General features: G+C 39.3%; 1 protein-coding gene across 6 annotated transcripts in view; it reads right to left on the bottom strand.

Annotated features, from left to right (window-relative positions):
- nav2a (neuron navigator 2a) overlaps nucleotides 1–17,817 on the bottom strand; it is a 982,776-nt gene that overhangs the window by 53,611 nt on the left and 911,348 nt on the right. For all 6 annotated transcript variants that reach the window (XM_073049760.1, XM_073049759.1, XM_073049758.1 and 3 more), the window contains 2 exons: nucleotides 11,917–11,940; nucleotides 9,828–9,902 (listed from right to left, as the gene is read on the bottom strand). In XM_073049760.1, coding sequence (XP_072905861.1) covers nucleotides 9,828–9,902; nucleotides 11,917–11,940 — 99 coding nt within the window. The remainder of the gene's footprint in view (nucleotides 1–9,827; nucleotides 9,903–11,916; nucleotides 11,941–17,817) is intronic.

Raw genomic sequence — 17,817 nt, forward strand, 5'->3', positions numbered from 1 at the left:
CTGGTAACACAAACAGTTCCACAGATGCTGGCAAGGCAATGATTTAAACTTGGCAATTAAAACCTATCAATCATTATGCTAACAATTTACCACCGGGGATTTAAGGCCATTTCCCAGTTAAACGCACAAATTTATGACCTTATTCACAAGTGAAAGTAAGAACAAAAAACATTAAGCAGTCGCACTGAAGAATTTGGCCAATGTAAGTTCACAGCACAAAATCAAGCCCTTCAGCCCAATTGAGTCTGTGATGATCTCCATCAATCTTACACATCCTAATTAATTCTCCCTACATTCTCTTAAATTACCCCCAGATTCTAATTCTTCTACACAACAAGAACAATTTACATTGGCCAAATTAATTGATCAAGCCACATTATCTGTGAGATGTGGGGAAAAAACCAGAGGACACAGGGAAAGCCACACAGTCAGAGGGAGAACATGCATGCACACCAGACAGCAGGAGGGAACCCAGGTTGCTGGACCTGTGAGACAGGGCCAATGAGGAACCTCTAACCAGTGTCTCAGACATGGAGCTGAGAGAACTTTCCAAGGTCTGTTAATTAAGCAGTTCACCATTTCAACCATTATTAGAATTAAGCCAAATTAATTACCGTAGATATTTCTAATGTTACACAGAGACCAAGAGAGAACCCTTGTGAAGCAAAACCATTGTGTGGACTTCAATGAGACTTCAGCATCTCCAGCCAGTCCCTCAGAGCTGGAAATGAGAGGACTTCCCCTTGTTTGCAAATGAACAGGCTCACCATTTCAACTACTAGTGGAACGAAGCCAAATTAATTTGAAATTTTTAAGTTACGCGATTTAGTATCTCTGGTCAGCCCCTCAGAGCTGGAGATGAGAGGACTTCTCCTCATTTGCAAATGAACAGACTCGCCACTTCAACTATTAGTGGAACAAAGCCAAATTAATTTGAAACTTTTAAGTTACACAATTTTGGTTGTAGTTTGCCTTTTGAGAAGGAAAACAAAACCCTGCAATTTAGGGGGATTGAATTCTTCCAGGATGCTTTCTCACATATCTGTGAGACGTGGGAGAAAACCCTTTGTTATCCTCGTATCTAAGTCATCTTTCTATAACAGACATAAACTTAATTAGTTTTAATACTTGGCCAAGGATCGAACTAACTTCTTGCTCATTAGACAAAACAATCTAATAATTATTTTAATCTTGTCAGAAATGGAGGCAGTTTGCAAAATAGCAGACAAAAGAAAAGGCTAGCAAGTATTTCTAAAAGTACGACAATTCCAATTAAATTGTAACACAATGCGAAATGTCTGTAATTGGTGGTTTTTTGATGTGAAACAGCATGCTTGGCTTCACTTAACACCAGCACAGGTGGGAACAGACAATTCCTGAAGCTATGGTGGAGGAAGCCAGAAATCGAAACCTGGAATACTATATTTGCACAGCTGCTAATTCAGATATACTAAATCATTCACAAATTTCTTAACCTCTGACGGATGCAGTTGCCCTTTGACTTATGGAAGCAGATGAATAGCAATTCTTTCTAGTAAAACAGATTCAGTGGTGAGCAGCATGTTCCAATTGTCACTTTTTTCCTCAGCAGGTAATGTTTTTTTTTGGTCTGTCAAGAAATTCAATTAACTTTGTTGACATTTCTCTGGCAAAAGCTTGGTCACAGAAATGGAATGAGGTGTAAAATGGGTTTTTAATTAATCTGGAAGATGACCTGTGCTGGTTTTGACACTCCTGCAGTTAAATTGGAAATAAAATATCCCCCTTTGTTTGCTCATCCAGAAAGGACAAATCATTTGGAGGCCCAGAATGACAATGAGCTTGAGGAGCAAGAGTAATTTACTATACAGCCTCATGACACATAGGTGTTAGTTATGATCTGAGCATGCTTACAGGCTTTTATATAGTCGTACAGCAGGCTCTTCAAGCCTAGTGCGCCCATGTGGCATCAAGTACCTCTTTATACTCATCCCATTTCCCAACACTCACAGCCTTCCATGCCAAGGCGCTTCATTCATTTAAATAAGTGCTACCTGAGTATCTGCACCTACCACATCCTCAGTGTGTTTCAGACTTCCAATTATGCTCTGAAAAATTTCTCCCTCAATTCTTCTCTAAATCTCTTCACTCTTACCTTAAATGTATGCCTTCTGAGTCAAGATGTCATTTCCGCTACGACAAAAAGTGGCACATTTTCTGCACAATTAGGGCCTGACTTAGGTCTCTGCTCAGCCTTCCGGACTCCAAGGAAAATAAACCCACCATATCCAGGTTTCCTCACGACTGAAATGTTCTATCCCAAGTAACAGCCTGATGAATCTCCTCTGCAGTGTAAAAAAACACTTACCCCAATAATGCAGTGACCCAAACTGTGACCATATTCTTGCTTTATACCAGATGAAAGTTCTGGACCTGAAACCTGGACTGTCCACTTCCCTCCATAGATGCTGTCTCACCTGCTGAATGCTTTGAGTTTCTCTGGATTCCGGAATTTGTGTTCCCCTGTGTCGCCATTGTACTATAACCACCCTGCCACGGCTAATGAGAGTGGGTTTGACATATGGGGTTAAGAAATCATACATCAACCTGTTGTTGTCTTCATGGATCTTTGCTTATGCCACCAAGGTCCATCTGTTCTTGAATACTTTTTGGGGTTCTAGATCTCATTATATCTCTCGTACGTCTCGGCCCGAAATGTCGCTGTACTCTTTTTTTATAGATGCTGCCTGGCCTGCTGAGTTCCCAAGCATCTTGTGTGTGTGTTGCTCAGATTTCCAGCATCAGCAGATTTTTTCGTGTTTGTGATTGGATTATATCTCACCTAGCTTTATTTGTCTGCCCAAAAGTCATCACCTGCTGTTTATTAGTATTAAATTCTATTTGCCGACTGCTCTCCTCATTTCACCAGCTCAGCAATATTGTTCAATAGCTGAAGACCACCTTATTCATTATCAATAACATGACCAATTTTCATGCCAGTTGCAAATCATTTATTATAGCCTTTCTCACGCACATCCTTATTGTGACATTATATAGTTGACATCAAATGTTTATATGGAAAATATCAGGCATGGAAATTCATCTCACTGAAATTATCACAACACAATCTTGTGAGCAAATGGTCAGCCTTATTCAGAGAGTGAACTACAGACTAGAGGGCAGACTGCTACCTTGGAGATGAGAATAATGGTTCAATGGATCCACTTAATATCAGAGAATGTACACAGGATACTACCTGAAATTCTTACTCTTCCCAGACATCCACTCACAAGCAGCTGCAAAGCATCAACTCTCTTCCCCCCACCTGCCTCAGCAACAGCATCAGCCCCCACCCGACCCACCATGCAAACAGTAGCAAAGCCCTAAAGAGACCATGATCTAGAGTCCATTTAAAAAAACACTATCCATCTCAACACTTTGCCATTCCACAGGCTCTCTCTACCTCTCACTAATGAGGGAGAGAGAGGTATCACTCCAAGTTATTGTTAGCCAAGTTATCCAAACCAAACTTGTCATGAAATTGTTTTTGAACCAAATAATTGGATAAAACAGATAGATAGATAGATAGATAGATAGATAGATAGATAGATAGATAGATAGATAGATAGATAGATAGATAGATAGATAGATAGATAGATAGATAGATAGATACTTTATTCATCCCCATGGGGAAATTCAACTTTTTTTCCAATGTCCCATACACTTGTTGTTGCAAAACTAATTACATACAATACTTAACTCAGTAAAAAATATGATATGCATCCAAATCACTATCTCAAAAAGCATTAATAATAGCTTTTAAAAAGTTCTTAAGTCCTGGCGGTTGAATTGTAAAGCCTAATGGCATTGGGGAGTATTGACCTCTTCATCCTGTCTGAGGAGCATTTCATCGATAGTAACCTGTCACTGAAACTGCTTCTCTGTCTCTGGATGGTGCTATGTAGAGGATGTTCAGAGAACAGTCAACGATCGAAGGGAACTGATACTGGTGCAATTTTTTTGGCATGAATTAACACGTTTTATCTTGATTCAGACACTGATATTACAATGCTGCCTTGTAACCAAGTCAAAAGTTGTTATCATTCATCTTAGTGTCTCCTATACTTTTTAAACATTAGATGCCAAACATGCTATATTGGCAAGCACTTTGTGCTGTGACTTAAGATAATAAATGAACACAAAACCAACACGTCCCGTGAAAAGAAAACAACATTCGATGGTTTAACTGGTTTGAATTAGTCTTCTTGTGCAGATAGATTTGCAATTTGAAAGTCAGATATCATCATCAAAAGAAACCACTGAATGTCCTGGCAGAGCAAATCTCTCTACTCTTAACAATCCCCGCATGATTTTTCAACCTGTGACATTCTGCTCTGAAAAGCTGAGTCACACTAGGGCATGATTTCAAGAATGACTCAGCGCTCCAGGGCTTTAGCCTGGTGCCCACATATCCTGTCGGTCTGAATGGTGGATATCAAGAAATATTTGGCTGTGGCAACTATCAAAGGATGCAGCCAAATCTGATCTCACCCCCAAGATGTGTTCAAAAGCAACATCAGCAGAGTGAATAGCAGCCAAAGCCAAATTATTTTCTCCTCCTCTTCCTCAGAATTCTGACATTAATAAGTCATTGAGCCCAGTGCTGCCTAACTCAGCTTACACCTAAGGGCCACTTTATTAGGTACACCTGCTCACTAATGTAAGTATCTAATCAGCCAATCATGTGGAAGCAGCAACTCAATACATAAAAGCATGCAGACATGGTCAAGAGGTTTAGTTGCTGTTCAGCCCAAACATCAGAATAAGGAAGAAGTGCAATCTAAGTGACTGTGACAGTGGAATGATTGTCGGTGCCAGACAGGGTGATTTGAGTATTTCAGAAACCTGGGATTTTCAAGCATAACTGTCTCTTGAGTTTACAGAGAATGGTGCGAGAAATTTTTTTTTAAACAGTGAGCAGCGGTTCTGTGGGCGATCACCTTGTTAAAGAGAGCGATCAAAGCAGAATGGCCAGACCGGTTCAGGTGACAATAACTCAAATAGCCACACATTACAACAGTGATCTGAAGAAGAAAATTTCTGAATGCACAGCACGCCGTACCCTGACGTGGGTGGGTTTTTTAGTGGCCATTTTACTAGGTACCTAGGGTGGAGATACGTCTCTACCAAAGGAGGTGTTTAGTTCTCCTTCCCTCCGCTAGCCTGCAGGTCACCCTTAGGCAACGTGTAGTAACTGGCTAGCTCTTCGATCAGGGTCAAGTGAAGCCACAGGAGCAGGTGGCGGATGGTCTTATGAGCAGCTGGTGCATATCACAAGTCCTGGTTAGGCGACCACTAATGTCAGGCAGACAATCTCTGAAAAGTACTGATAATGGCTGGGGTCACCCATCTTGTAAAGGCACCGCCCAAAAGAAGGCAATGCCAAACCACTTCTCTAGAAATACTTGCCAAGAACAATCAAGGTCAATAGACCATGATCACGCATGTCATACAACATAGCACATGATGATGATGATGAATAAAATGGCCACGGAATGTATACTGGACATTGGACTAGTCTTTTTTGCTCTGGTTTAGTTGGCCGGAGCCACCTAAATGTGAACATTAAAACAGAAAACAAATCCTGAAGATCCGCTATACCCCTGTTCATTCCAAGCTTGAATTTGACTCCTTAGGAAATGTCAGGAGGTGGGGAACAAATTGAAAACATGTTGATGTAGCATCCAACACAAGCAATTCAGATGGACCAACGCTTTCAACACTTCCTACTTCTAAGACTATGCTGGCCAAGGGTACCCCCAGGGAATCAGTAGAGGAATAATGATCAAGAACAAAGCCCATCCTAAAATAACAGGCCCTTCTCAGAAAATGTATACATCACAAAACACCTTCTCTAGCCAAGCTGCCACCAGATGAACAATGCCTTATTCTAGTCCCTTATTCCTTGTATGAAGTTGATATGAAGAAATACTTCAAGTATTTAATTTCAACATACCCACTTATAGCCTATTTTATTTTATATTTTCACCAATACAAGACAGAGGGAAATAAATTTAGTAAAATTTTAGTGACTGTGGTTATTAACTGATGCTGAACTGCATCTTTATCAACCCTGATATAACTTTTTCCCAGATCCCTTTATTTTTAACAGACACGTGAATTTCCAGTACGTTACTGCCCAAGTATGCATTATTTTCATTTTTCAGTTGAGAACTAGAAGAACAGAGCTGACTTATTGAAATCAGTGTTCTTACAGTTTATGAACTACAATAGGTCAGCAACAGAATTATTAGAGTTCAAGCTGCGGGCCTACTTACCTGAAATGATGACCAACATCAACAATAATCGAAAATACAATATAAATGCTGAACTCTAGAATTTAGAGCTGAATGGAATATGCAGAGAGGTATCCAGGAATATCAGTTTGGAACATAATACTTATACATTTGCACAATGGTAGATTAACATGCTTAAGTCTGCAAATAGTAACAGATCTAATGACAAGTGAAAATATTAACTCAACAACTACATCAAATATTTGTGCAGAACATGTATAAGCAGTCAAATGAAAAGCTTTATTTGCTGAGAAGCATAACAAGGGGGGAAAAAACATAAGGTAAGATATTAAACTCTGATAAGATTCAACCTCAAATGTTTTCCCTTGTGGGCTGTATGCCTATACCTATATAGAGCTAAACTTTAGTGAATTTATATAGGGCCTGGTCAGACTATCAAATGTACCTCATCAGCTTTATTCTCCTTCTTTACCACTTTTGCCAGACAAACTGCATCTTTGCATGAAATTACAAAGAAGTAGTTGGTTGTTTTGAACATCATGAGTTCTCATTGATCGTCCACACAAGCAATAATCTCGTGCAGTAATTTGCTTTGTTTCACATCCCTTTGGTGCTGTTTCCTTTAACCTCCTCTTGGGCTTCTTAACTCACACCTGGTCGCTGATTCAGCCATCAGCACTTAACAGCGTCATAACTTGCATGAAAAATAACCCGCTGCTCTCTAATCTTAAATCAATGACATCTAATCCTGTATCTAATCTAGACCTTTCATTATATGTCTATTTCTATCTGTTATTTTTCATCCCTTCATAGTTCTATACACTTAATAAATCACACCTTAATTCCCTTTTGGCCTCAATATTTCAAGAAACTCATCTGGATTAAGTAACACAATATCCTGTTTGAAAATCTCGTTTTCCTGCTTATAATTAATTATTTTTCATTTTGATCATTCTTTCCTCTTTTTATTCCTTTTCCATACTGGTGCAGGAATTAACACGCCATGCAAAATATTGTTGCATCTTGTGCCAATAACCAGATTCACTGAGCCCAGGCCAGGACTTCTTTTGCATGTTCCATTTGACTGCAGCACAACAAGTTGGTCGTAACATTGAGGGGCAAAGGGCTGACAGACAACAGGCCCAAATGAGGCTAAGGTGAAGGGGTAAGGTTCCACCGCATGGTGTTTGGAGCCTGGTGAGGTGTGAGAAAAGTGATTGGATCCTAAAGAGATTGTGGCACTAGACAGATTTTGATTGCGATACTGGGGCTAGATCCTGAGATTCATTGTTAGTTGGAGACACAGGGAAGAGGGGGTTATAAGAACACAATAAAGTTTACCTCAGTGGAAAAGAAGTGACAGCATAATGCAACTGTCATGGAAATACTCAAAAACTGGCAACATGGACTCTGCCCGTGAAGCAATAGCAAACGTCATGCGAGGGTGATTTATATTGAGAAGTGCATAATCTAATTTCCACAGAGACACAAAATGGTTTGGAAAAGTTGATTACTGTGTTTCACTCCAGGAAAAGTCAATTTTCAACTGAAATGAACAGTGTTAGATGATTTAATTTTTAAGCTGTTAGATAACTTATGTTTAATAATGTTCATGAAATTGATTTCCTAAATCAATTGACTACTTTTATTTTCTTTCATCCGACTGAAAACGCTCACTTCCCTATTTACCTATCCTCTCAGTTACTCCCTTTTCTTTATTTAAGCTTTAAAAAAGTAACACTGCTTGTTTAGATATTTTCTACACATGGAATCAGTTGAAAATTTGGCCTAAAGTCCTGCTATCTGCAGAACCTATGGTGATAGGAAGCTAGTGCTTTTTGACTGCAAAGGTTGTACACATTTTTTAAACAAAGTTTTAAGGATCATTTTAGTTATTATACCCATAATTATATAACTCAAATTAAATATTCTGAATCCTACTTTAAAAGTCACAACTCAGAATTTCTTGAGAAAAAGCCAGCTGACTTAAATAAATATCAAAATCCTATTATAAAGTTACACTCATCCATTTACAAACTTATCAGTATTTTATCTAAGCTTTTATGACCTTGCCAGTGACAATCGCATCCTGTAAATCAGTTCAACAAAATGATGACAAATATTTGAATTATTTTATTTGAAGCGGCACCACTGTTTTGGAAAAACATTAAGATATCATCTGGTGGAGGTTTTACATACTAAATCAAAGATATCAAAACAAGAAAGCATGTGATTATGGATATGGTATTAAAGAAAACAACAGTGCATGGACTGTTGCATATTTGTTCTCAATTTTTTTTGTCTGCAAGGCATTGAAAAGTTTCAACACCATCAGGAGTTGAAACAATATTTCATCATGCCCTCTCTTACATTAAGATAATTTTTGCTCCAAATGACCCTGTGGCACAATTGATAGAGCTGCTGCCTTACAATATCAAGGTCACAGGTTCATTTCTGGCCTGGGGAGCTGTCTGTGGAGTTTGCACGTTCTTTTGGGACTGTGCGGATTTTTGGCAGCTATAAACTGCCACCAGTGAGTTGGTGGGTACTGGAATCTGAAGTGAATTGAAGAGAATGTGAGGAGAACAAAAAATAAGATTAACGTAGGATAAGTGTAAAATGGCTGGCTAGTGGGTGGTGCGGACTCAATGGATCCATATCTTACTATGACGTTGTAAGTATAGAACGTTTTGCCAAGTTTTAACTCTTGTCTTCTTTACATAATCCACCGACTTTGTAAAACTCCAAACCAGTGTCAGCTAATCGTTGGTTGGTGACTTATTAGTTTTGCCAACTACTATTTTCAGCCACGTCAATGTCCTATATTATGGGCCGTGACCCTTCACCTTAGCACATCACTAAAACAAGCAAAATCCTGATTTATTGTTGCTCTCAGAAGAAGGACCAGAGTGTCTTCATAACGGAAGAAGGATCAGCAAAGAGGTGAAATGACTCAGGCTCTTCTTCACATCCAACTCGTGAAACAGATCATTTAGATGCAATAGGCAATAAGGAGTCAAACATCAGAACAGTAACATCTCTTGTCAAAGAGAGGACTGTGATTCCTACCGGCAATAGTGAGTTGCAAGTTTTGCCAAACTGTTCACTTAAATATCATATATTTAGAGAACTGTGCAAACTTCTTAGATATATAGCTGTGTCTAAGACTTGTGCACAATACTGTAATAATTTTATGCAGTGCATTGTACTGTTGCTGCTACAAAAAAAAATTAAAATTAACAAAACTAAAAAAACCAAAGATCGCATAAAATAGCAATTTCTACCAATAACAAAATTACCATATGGATTCAAACCTGCATTCATGAGCTTGAAGATGAAAAGAATCAAATCTTGCAAAATGAGTAAAATTACTACTGCTCAGCATCAACATTTTAAGTTATTGCATTCCCTTTGGTGTGTAAAAGTGTAACAGAGAAAACAAATGCTCAGTTAGTCTAAGTATTATTGTTAATGAAATCTGCATTAAATCACGTGCCCCTTCCCTATTCATCCCTCATAATGCTTACTTACATTGGCAGACAACTGCGTTGTCAATGCTGCTACTTTCTCCTGGGAAACATCCAGCTCTCGGCGAAGTTTGCGGATCTGCAAAACGTAAGCAAAAAAATTTGCAAACTTGAAGACAGGAAAAATGGAACAAGGGTAAACGATTCAACCACTGGAGACACTTAATGAAATCATGGCTGAACTCTTGTTTAACTCTGCACCCCTAAATGCATAATATTTTTCATTAACAGAAGATTTAAAGTTAGTTGAACTGTGTTAAGATTCTGCAATGAAAATTCAACGTATCTAAAATAGATGTACACCACAGTTCTGTGACACCTGCAATAGGATGTTTAATCCATCCACTTCAAGCAATGTTTACGCCACATGAGACATAGTGTAATCACCTCTCTTGTTGGTTCCACAGATTAGTGGTTCAATCAACTATTTTTTTACTAAAATAAATTATGAATATGATTTCCATCCACTTTTTTACTCTTTTTTTCTCTCTCCTTTATGCTGCTGATTTCAAGTCTACACCCTCAAATTAATATCCTATTACTGAGTTCCTCTAGCATTTTGTGTATGTTGCTTTGGATTTACAGTGAGTTCTTCCAGCAATCTGTGTGTGTTGAATCCTATTACTGTTATGGTTTTTTGTGTCATAATTTGTGAAAGTGTGTGGAATGGGCTGCCGTCAACAGTGGTGGAGGCAGATACAATAGGGTCTTTTAAGAGACTCCTGGATAGGTACATGGAGCTTAGAAAATTAGAGGGCTATGGGTAACTCTAGGCAATTTCTAAAGTAAGTACATGTTCAGCACAGCATTGTGGGCCGAAGGGCCTGTATTATGCTGCAGGTTTTCTATGTTTCTAAAACGTGAAAGATTTTTTATCAAGTCAAGTTCGGGTGAAGCAAACTTAACCCAACTAAAGAAAATGTTTCAGTGACTTGCAACAATTACAAGTTTCAGTCTTGCTAACATTCTGTGAATCTAAAATGGAAGATGTTCATGACCTCAAAACTTTTCTAACAACATGATATCTACAACTGTACAATAAATGGTGGGACCCTGGTGAGCAATGAGAAGACAGAGAAAGGAAATACAGACCATATGCAAACAGATATACAGGTATCATGGTCAGCAGAAACATGGAGGGCAGAAGGGCCTGTTCCTGTGCTATATTGTTCTATGATCCATACACAATATTAGCAAGAGCCTTTTATTTTACTTCTTTGCTTTACAAAAACATCCCAAGCAACTTCATAGCAATGCCATGTTGAATTAGGACAAACGACTTTCTCTCATTTGAAGAAGGAAAGTGAAGTGAAGAAGTTTAGAGAGGGAATTCCATAGCTTAGAACGTGGTAGCTAAAGCTACTGCCAATAATGATGTGAGTACGTGATCTGCAGGCATTTTGTGGAAGATCCATTCAGAAATAATAATATCATGGATGTGGATCTCTGTCTGAAATCATGTAATACCCAAAGGGTTCCTGACTAGGTCCTCTTTAAGTTGATGATGATCTCCTTAATTTTGCTTCCATTCCACAGTATGCCCATGCACATGCTAGCACACACATTCACGCATGCACAGAATTCTGTTTACTTTATTCATGGCTATATTTCTTTCTGTGTCCATTTACAAGGGAACCATCATTTCCATGAATTTAAATGATAATTACAATAATTATCAAGCCAAGATAATTTATTTGCATAATGAGCAACCGTTCACTTAAGGTACAGGATGTGAACTTCTCTCCCCAATCCAGGAAATCTCCTTTGAACCCAGTTCTGTCCTATGTCTTTTCCATTTCTTTACTCATATGGCTAAATACTTGCTGTTCCAAAGAGCACCTTACCCATATTTTTCTCAAGTAATATTTTATGCAAATATATCTTTTTTAATCCACATAAACAATGACTTTGTTTTATTGATCTCTTGTATTTTATGAAAGCACTTACAATACATAGGAGCTACCTTATACAAATTGTGTGCACTGACCCAGTTCATGCATCTAGAAGCAGTTCCAAGTTTCATTCTGCATCATGAACAATCAATATTTAACAATCAATTTCAAATGTTTGAATTATATTTAAAGTTATCTTACCTCTGACTGCGACTTTTCCTCTGGCTAAAATAAAACAAGAAAAAAAAGTTACTCTTTTCCCCAAGAAATGCAAATATAAAAAACACTGTCCAGTGAGGGAGTATTTAAATTTTGGAAAAGTGATTTTGCTACATTCATGGACTTCATTCAGTAACTTATTCCTTTACTTGGTTTGATTTAGCAACGACTAAATGATGAAGGACCTCGACCTGAAACGTTGACTGCCTACTTTTTTCAATAGGTGCTGCCTGACCTTCTGAGCTCCTCCAGCATTTTGTGTGTGTTACTCGAATAAATGGCTTCTCTGGTTTCCTTTGCCCCATCACAAGTAAGAGAAAATCTGCAGGTGCTGGAATTCAAAGTACTACACACAAAATGATGGAGGAAGTGAGCAGGCAACGTCTCAGGAAAAGAGTAAATAGTCAACATTTTCGACTGAGACTCTTCATCAGGACTGGCCTGTGTTTGGCTAGAAAGCAATAATGATGCACGTTTTCACTTACTGGCAGTCTTCAGCTCCCAGGAATTCACCCTTCGTTCACAAATTCTGTACATTAAAGTTATCAGCTTTATATATTTTTCCAGATTGTATGCATCTCTAACTAAACACATTTAATGGCTCTAGGCCTGTACTCATTGGAGTTTAGAAAAATAAGGTGGAATCTCACTGAAACCTATTGAATATTGAAAGGCCTACTGAAAGTGAATGTGGAGAGGATGTTTCCTATAGTGGGGAGTCCAGGACCAGTGGGCACAGCCTCCAACTAGAAGATGATGAAGATTTTTTTTAGAATCTGTGGAATTCATTGCCACAGACGGCAGTGGAGGCCAAGTTATTGGGATATATTTAAGGTGAAGGTTCATAGTGTCTTGATTAGTCAAGGTGCCAAAGATTACGGGGAGAGGCCGGAGAATGGGGTTGAGCAGGATGATAAATTAGCCGTGATGGAATGGCACAGCCGACATGATGGGTCTTATGGCCTAATTCTGCTCCTATGTCTTGTGGTCTTATGATCTAATTAAAGTATGCTTTCGTCTCTGATTTTATAGCAGTTCAACTTCCAATAATGTAATCACCCCTAGCATTGTGGATGCAGTGTCAAGGTTCCTTGATAGTTGGCATGGATGTTGTAGGTGAAGAGTTTGCTTTCATGTTGTACAGTTGTTCAAATTCCAAAGAGCTTGACATAATTACATTGACAGCAGAGGTGCTCATTCTTTTGAGTGATCAAAGTCAATTTCTCCGCGTGGTAAAACAATGGGGCAATGGAAGAGAGGAGACAAATGCAATATTCCCTCAAGCTCAGTGTAATGGTGCTGTCGTCTGTTCCTGCTGAATGATGAGGAAACAACCAGTCAAATTGAATTATGGCCTTTGGGCGATGTGTCCTGATGGCAGGCAGCAAAAAGCTAATGTTGCTGACATGTGTGAGTTCAGTAAAAATCCCTTTATAACCTTCAACTGGTCTCCGTTAACCAGTTTTAGTGGACAGTGCAAGGGCATTATCTGTTCCCCCCTTCTCTGATATCAAGCTTATTTTTTTCTCTCTGTTATCCAGACACTCAGGACTACAATGAAGAACACACACAAAAAAAAGGGTTGGCTTTGCTTCTGTTAATTCAGAATATAGGAGTACTAGAATTTTAATTTAGCCTTTAAAAGACATTTATTGACCTCATTCTAATGGTTGTAAAGGACAAGAATCTCGACACCCAATCTTGGTTGCTTCAATGCATTCCAATTTCAATGCACAGGAGTCAAGCTGATCTGAATGAATTTTGCCGAATTGCATTACCACATAATTCACCATTGTACACGTTGCCACTGAAGGCACAGGTAAACATTAAAAAAATGTATCAATTAATTTGCCCAGTCATTCAAACTGAGTTCAAGTGCCTAATGATGTTACCGGGTGCATTTAAGGTTGATAGGTTCTTGATTAGTCAAGGCATGAAAGGTTATGGGGGAAAAAACAAGAGAAAAGGGGAATAAGGGAAATGGACTCACCATGATTAAATGGTGGAGCAGATGCAATAGGCCAAGTGGTCTAATTCTGCTCCTACGTCTTATAGTCTAAGGTGTTTCACTTCAAATGGATTATTGAACCAGGAGACTGTTTCAGAGTAAGGAGTTGCCCATTGAAGGCAGAGATGAGGAAGATTTTCATCTTTTAGAGAGTCATGAGATTTTAGAAATCTCCTAAAAGATCACTAAATCCATTCAACGCAGAGATGAATTTTTGCTCTATACGGTTGTTAAGGTTCATGTAGAACACACAAGCAAGTGAAGATCAGATTAACCATGACCTTCTTGAACAGTGGAGCAAAGTCAAGGGCTGTGCAGCTTGTTCTTGCTCCAAATTATGCACATCACATGACAGGGACATCGGTCGCATGGATATGAAGTTAACTAACAGATAACAGATGGTTGTGCCGAATAGTTGCTTGACAGACTAGCATTCCCTGAGGATATGTGTTAGGGCCATTGCCAGTTTTGGTATATATTAATATTAATCGAGGGCACAAGTCACAATTTGTAAATTTGCAGATGATTTTAAACCTGGCAGCAGAGTGAACAGCACAGTGGATAGTGACAAATTGCAAGAGAATATTAATGGGCTGGCAGATGAAGTTTAATGCAGGGAAATTAGTACTTGGCTGCAGAAAACTGTCGCCATCCAAGACTGCATGACATACTAGCAGCCTGAAAGTGCCCAGGCAGTAGTCAGAGAGGTAGTGTGGTCAGGCTGGCTGCTGTCTCCATTCAGAAGAACTGTTTGTAGACAAAGAGGACAGAGTCCAAAACAAAGCCCTAAGAATCAGAATCCTTTATTATCGCCGAGAATGAGGACACATACAGGGAATTTGATGCCGGTTTCCCTGAGCTCTCTCTGTACTGAATTAAAAACAAAAAAAAACAATAGCGCAAATAATCATAAACTATATACAATGAGGTCCACCTCATTGAATGTACAGGTGGACTTGATTTATAATAGACTAAAATTCAAGTGTTCAGAAGACTGATGGCATACGGAAAGAAACCGTTCTTGTACCTATTTGTCCTGGCATACAGTGATCTAAAGCGCCTACCAGAAGGAAGGAGTTGGAACAGGTGATGTCCAGGATGTGATGGGTCTACAATAATGCTGCTTGCTCGGTTCCTGACTCTAGATGCATAAAAGTCCTGGATCGAGGGCAGCTTCACACCAATAATCCTTTCCGCAGCCCTGACGGTTATTTGGAGTCTTGTCTTGTTTGGTTGCTGATCCAAACCAGACAGTGATGGATGAACAGAGAACAGACTGGATTATTCCTGAGTAGAATTGAATCAACAGCTCCTGAGGCAGGCTGTACTTCCTGAGTTGACGTAGGAAATACGAAATACAACCTCTGCTGAGCCTTTTTGATAAGAGTGTCCGCATTGGGTATCCACTTCAGGTCCTGGGAGATTGTGACACCCAGAAATCTGAAGGTCTCCACAGCAGACACAATACTGTTGAGTATAGTGAGTGGGGGGAGTTTTGGGGGGCTGCTCCTGAAGTCCACTGTCATCTCCACAGTCTCAAGCGTATTTAGCTCCAGATTGTTCTGACCACACCAGAGGACCAGCCGTTCCACCTCCCGTCTGTATGCAGACTCATCACAGTCTCGGATAAGGCCAATGACAGTTATGTCGTCTGCAAACTTCAGGAGTTTAACAGATGGATCCTGTGAGGTGTAATCATTAGTGTAAAGGGAGAAGAGCAGTGGGGAGAGCATGCATCCCTGTGGGGCACCGGTACTGATGCTAGAGATGATGCTCCCCAGCCTCACTTGCTGCACCCTGTCAGTCAGGAAGCTTGTGATCCACCGACAGATGGCGGGGAAGACAGTAAGCTGGGTGAGTTTGGAGGGGAGGATTTCTGGGACAATGGTGTTAAACGCCTAGCTGAAGTCAACAAACAGGACCCTCACAGAAGTTCCTGGGTTGTCGAGGTGTTGTAGAATATAATGCAGTCCCATATTGACTGCATCATCCACTGTAACAATTTGGATATGCTATACTAATGACCAAATGGATATGGGGAGAAGGCAGGAGACTGGGGCTGAGAGGGAAATAGACCAGCATGATGAACTGGCGGAGCAGACTCGATGGACCAAGATGGACTAATTCTGCTCCTTTATCTCATGGTCTTAAGAACTGGATATGCGACTGAGCTGAACCTCAAAGGTGCAGTGAAAGAGAGGATTACTGTAACTCCTTTTCAGAAATTGACAGGGCAAAGAAGGATGATAAATCCATTTGAAGGACAGTGTTGAAACTTCAGTTAAGACCACAACTAACGTGTCAGGGACGGAAACTCAACCAGAGAAAATTTCACAAAGATGATGCGCTGCTGAATTCAGATTTAAAATAAATACCTTTAGTCATGTTGGAGAGGAAAGAAAGATTGATGATGGCATCAGAGTTTACGAGGTGGAAGGACTGGAGAGTGGGAATTGTGCAGTAGGCAGTGAAATAACAGTAACAGAAGAATAACTAGTGAAGGGAGATCACTTCTATTTCAACCAGTATGGAGCTTGAGGATGTGAAATTGGTGGTCAGTAGTTCACTGGCAATGAGGGTCAAGAACAGATGTGTGTTTTGAGAATGAGAGAAGCTTGAAAAGAAACATCAGTATAAAACCAGTACAATCGCTAAGGAAGCCGCCACTGTAAATATTATTGCTTTAAAGCAACCATACAACAAAACTGGCTCCCAATCACAAGATCATTTATCAAACTGTGCTTTGAATGCCAGTTATACTTCTCTATTAAGTCTATTAAGCCATCTTCTCTCGGAAGATAAGTGAAAAACAAACATGCAGGTATATAAACAACTTCAGGATATCAGAGTGTCAGAGACAATGAAGATTAATGCCTGTTGTGTAAGTAATGAATACTGTATAAGTTGTTATGCAACAATCCAATATCTGTTGATCCCAATATTCACTGTGGGATGAACACTGACTGAGAAAGTGTTCCTTTGCTCTTTTTAGCTTATTGCCACAGGAACATTTATCAAATTACTAAGTGGTTCCATTGGATTAGCACAGTGGAAAGACTATATCTCGATCTCTGCCAAGTAACAACTTCTAGGTAACTTCTCTCAGAATTCTGGCAGAAATAAGGGCTACTTGCTTTGCAGCACACATAGCTCTACTCCTAAAGATTGAATAAAGACCCTTTAAGAATAAGTCATTAAAACAAAATGTAATGTAAATGTCCATTGTAACACTGTATGAGCACTCCAGAAAACACTCATTTATCAAGATCACTTACCAACCAGACTATTACAAAACTTGCACACGCCCTGATCCGATTATTTTTTCAAAATATCACCCAAAATACCTTTAAGTACTTGGCAATAATAATACATTAGTTTCAAAAGAGAATAAACACAATTATCACTTTTCAGACAATAACAAGTTAATAGCATACTAATAGTTATTGCTCATGTTCAAAATCCTAGCTAATGAGTCTACCTGCAAAAGGCATTGCACTCACCTGTGAACTTCCCTCAGTTCAGATATAATCTACAGTGGCATGCAAAAGTTCGGGCACCCCTGGTCAAAATTTCTGTTACTGTGAATAGTTAAGTGAGTAGAAGATGAACTCATCTCCAAAAGTCATAAAGTTAAAGATGAAACATCCTTTTCAACATTTTAAGCAAGATTAGTGTTTAGAGTGAGGGGAAAAGGAAAGGAGCACCATGCAAAAGTTTGGGCATCCTAAGAGATTTGAGTTCTCAGATAACTTTTACCAAGGTCTCAGACCTTAATTAGCTTGTTAGGGCTATGGCTTGTTCACAATCATCGTTCGGAAAGGCCAGGTGATGCAAATTTCAAAGCTTTATAAATACCCTGACTCCTCAAAACTTTC

Source organism: Hemitrygon akajei, chromosome 6 (genome assembly GCF_048418815.1).
Source record: "Hemitrygon akajei chromosome 6, sHemAka1.3, whole genome shotgun sequence".
NCBI lineage: Eukaryota > Metazoa > Chordata > Chondrichthyes > Myliobatiformes > Dasyatidae > Hemitrygon > Hemitrygon akajei.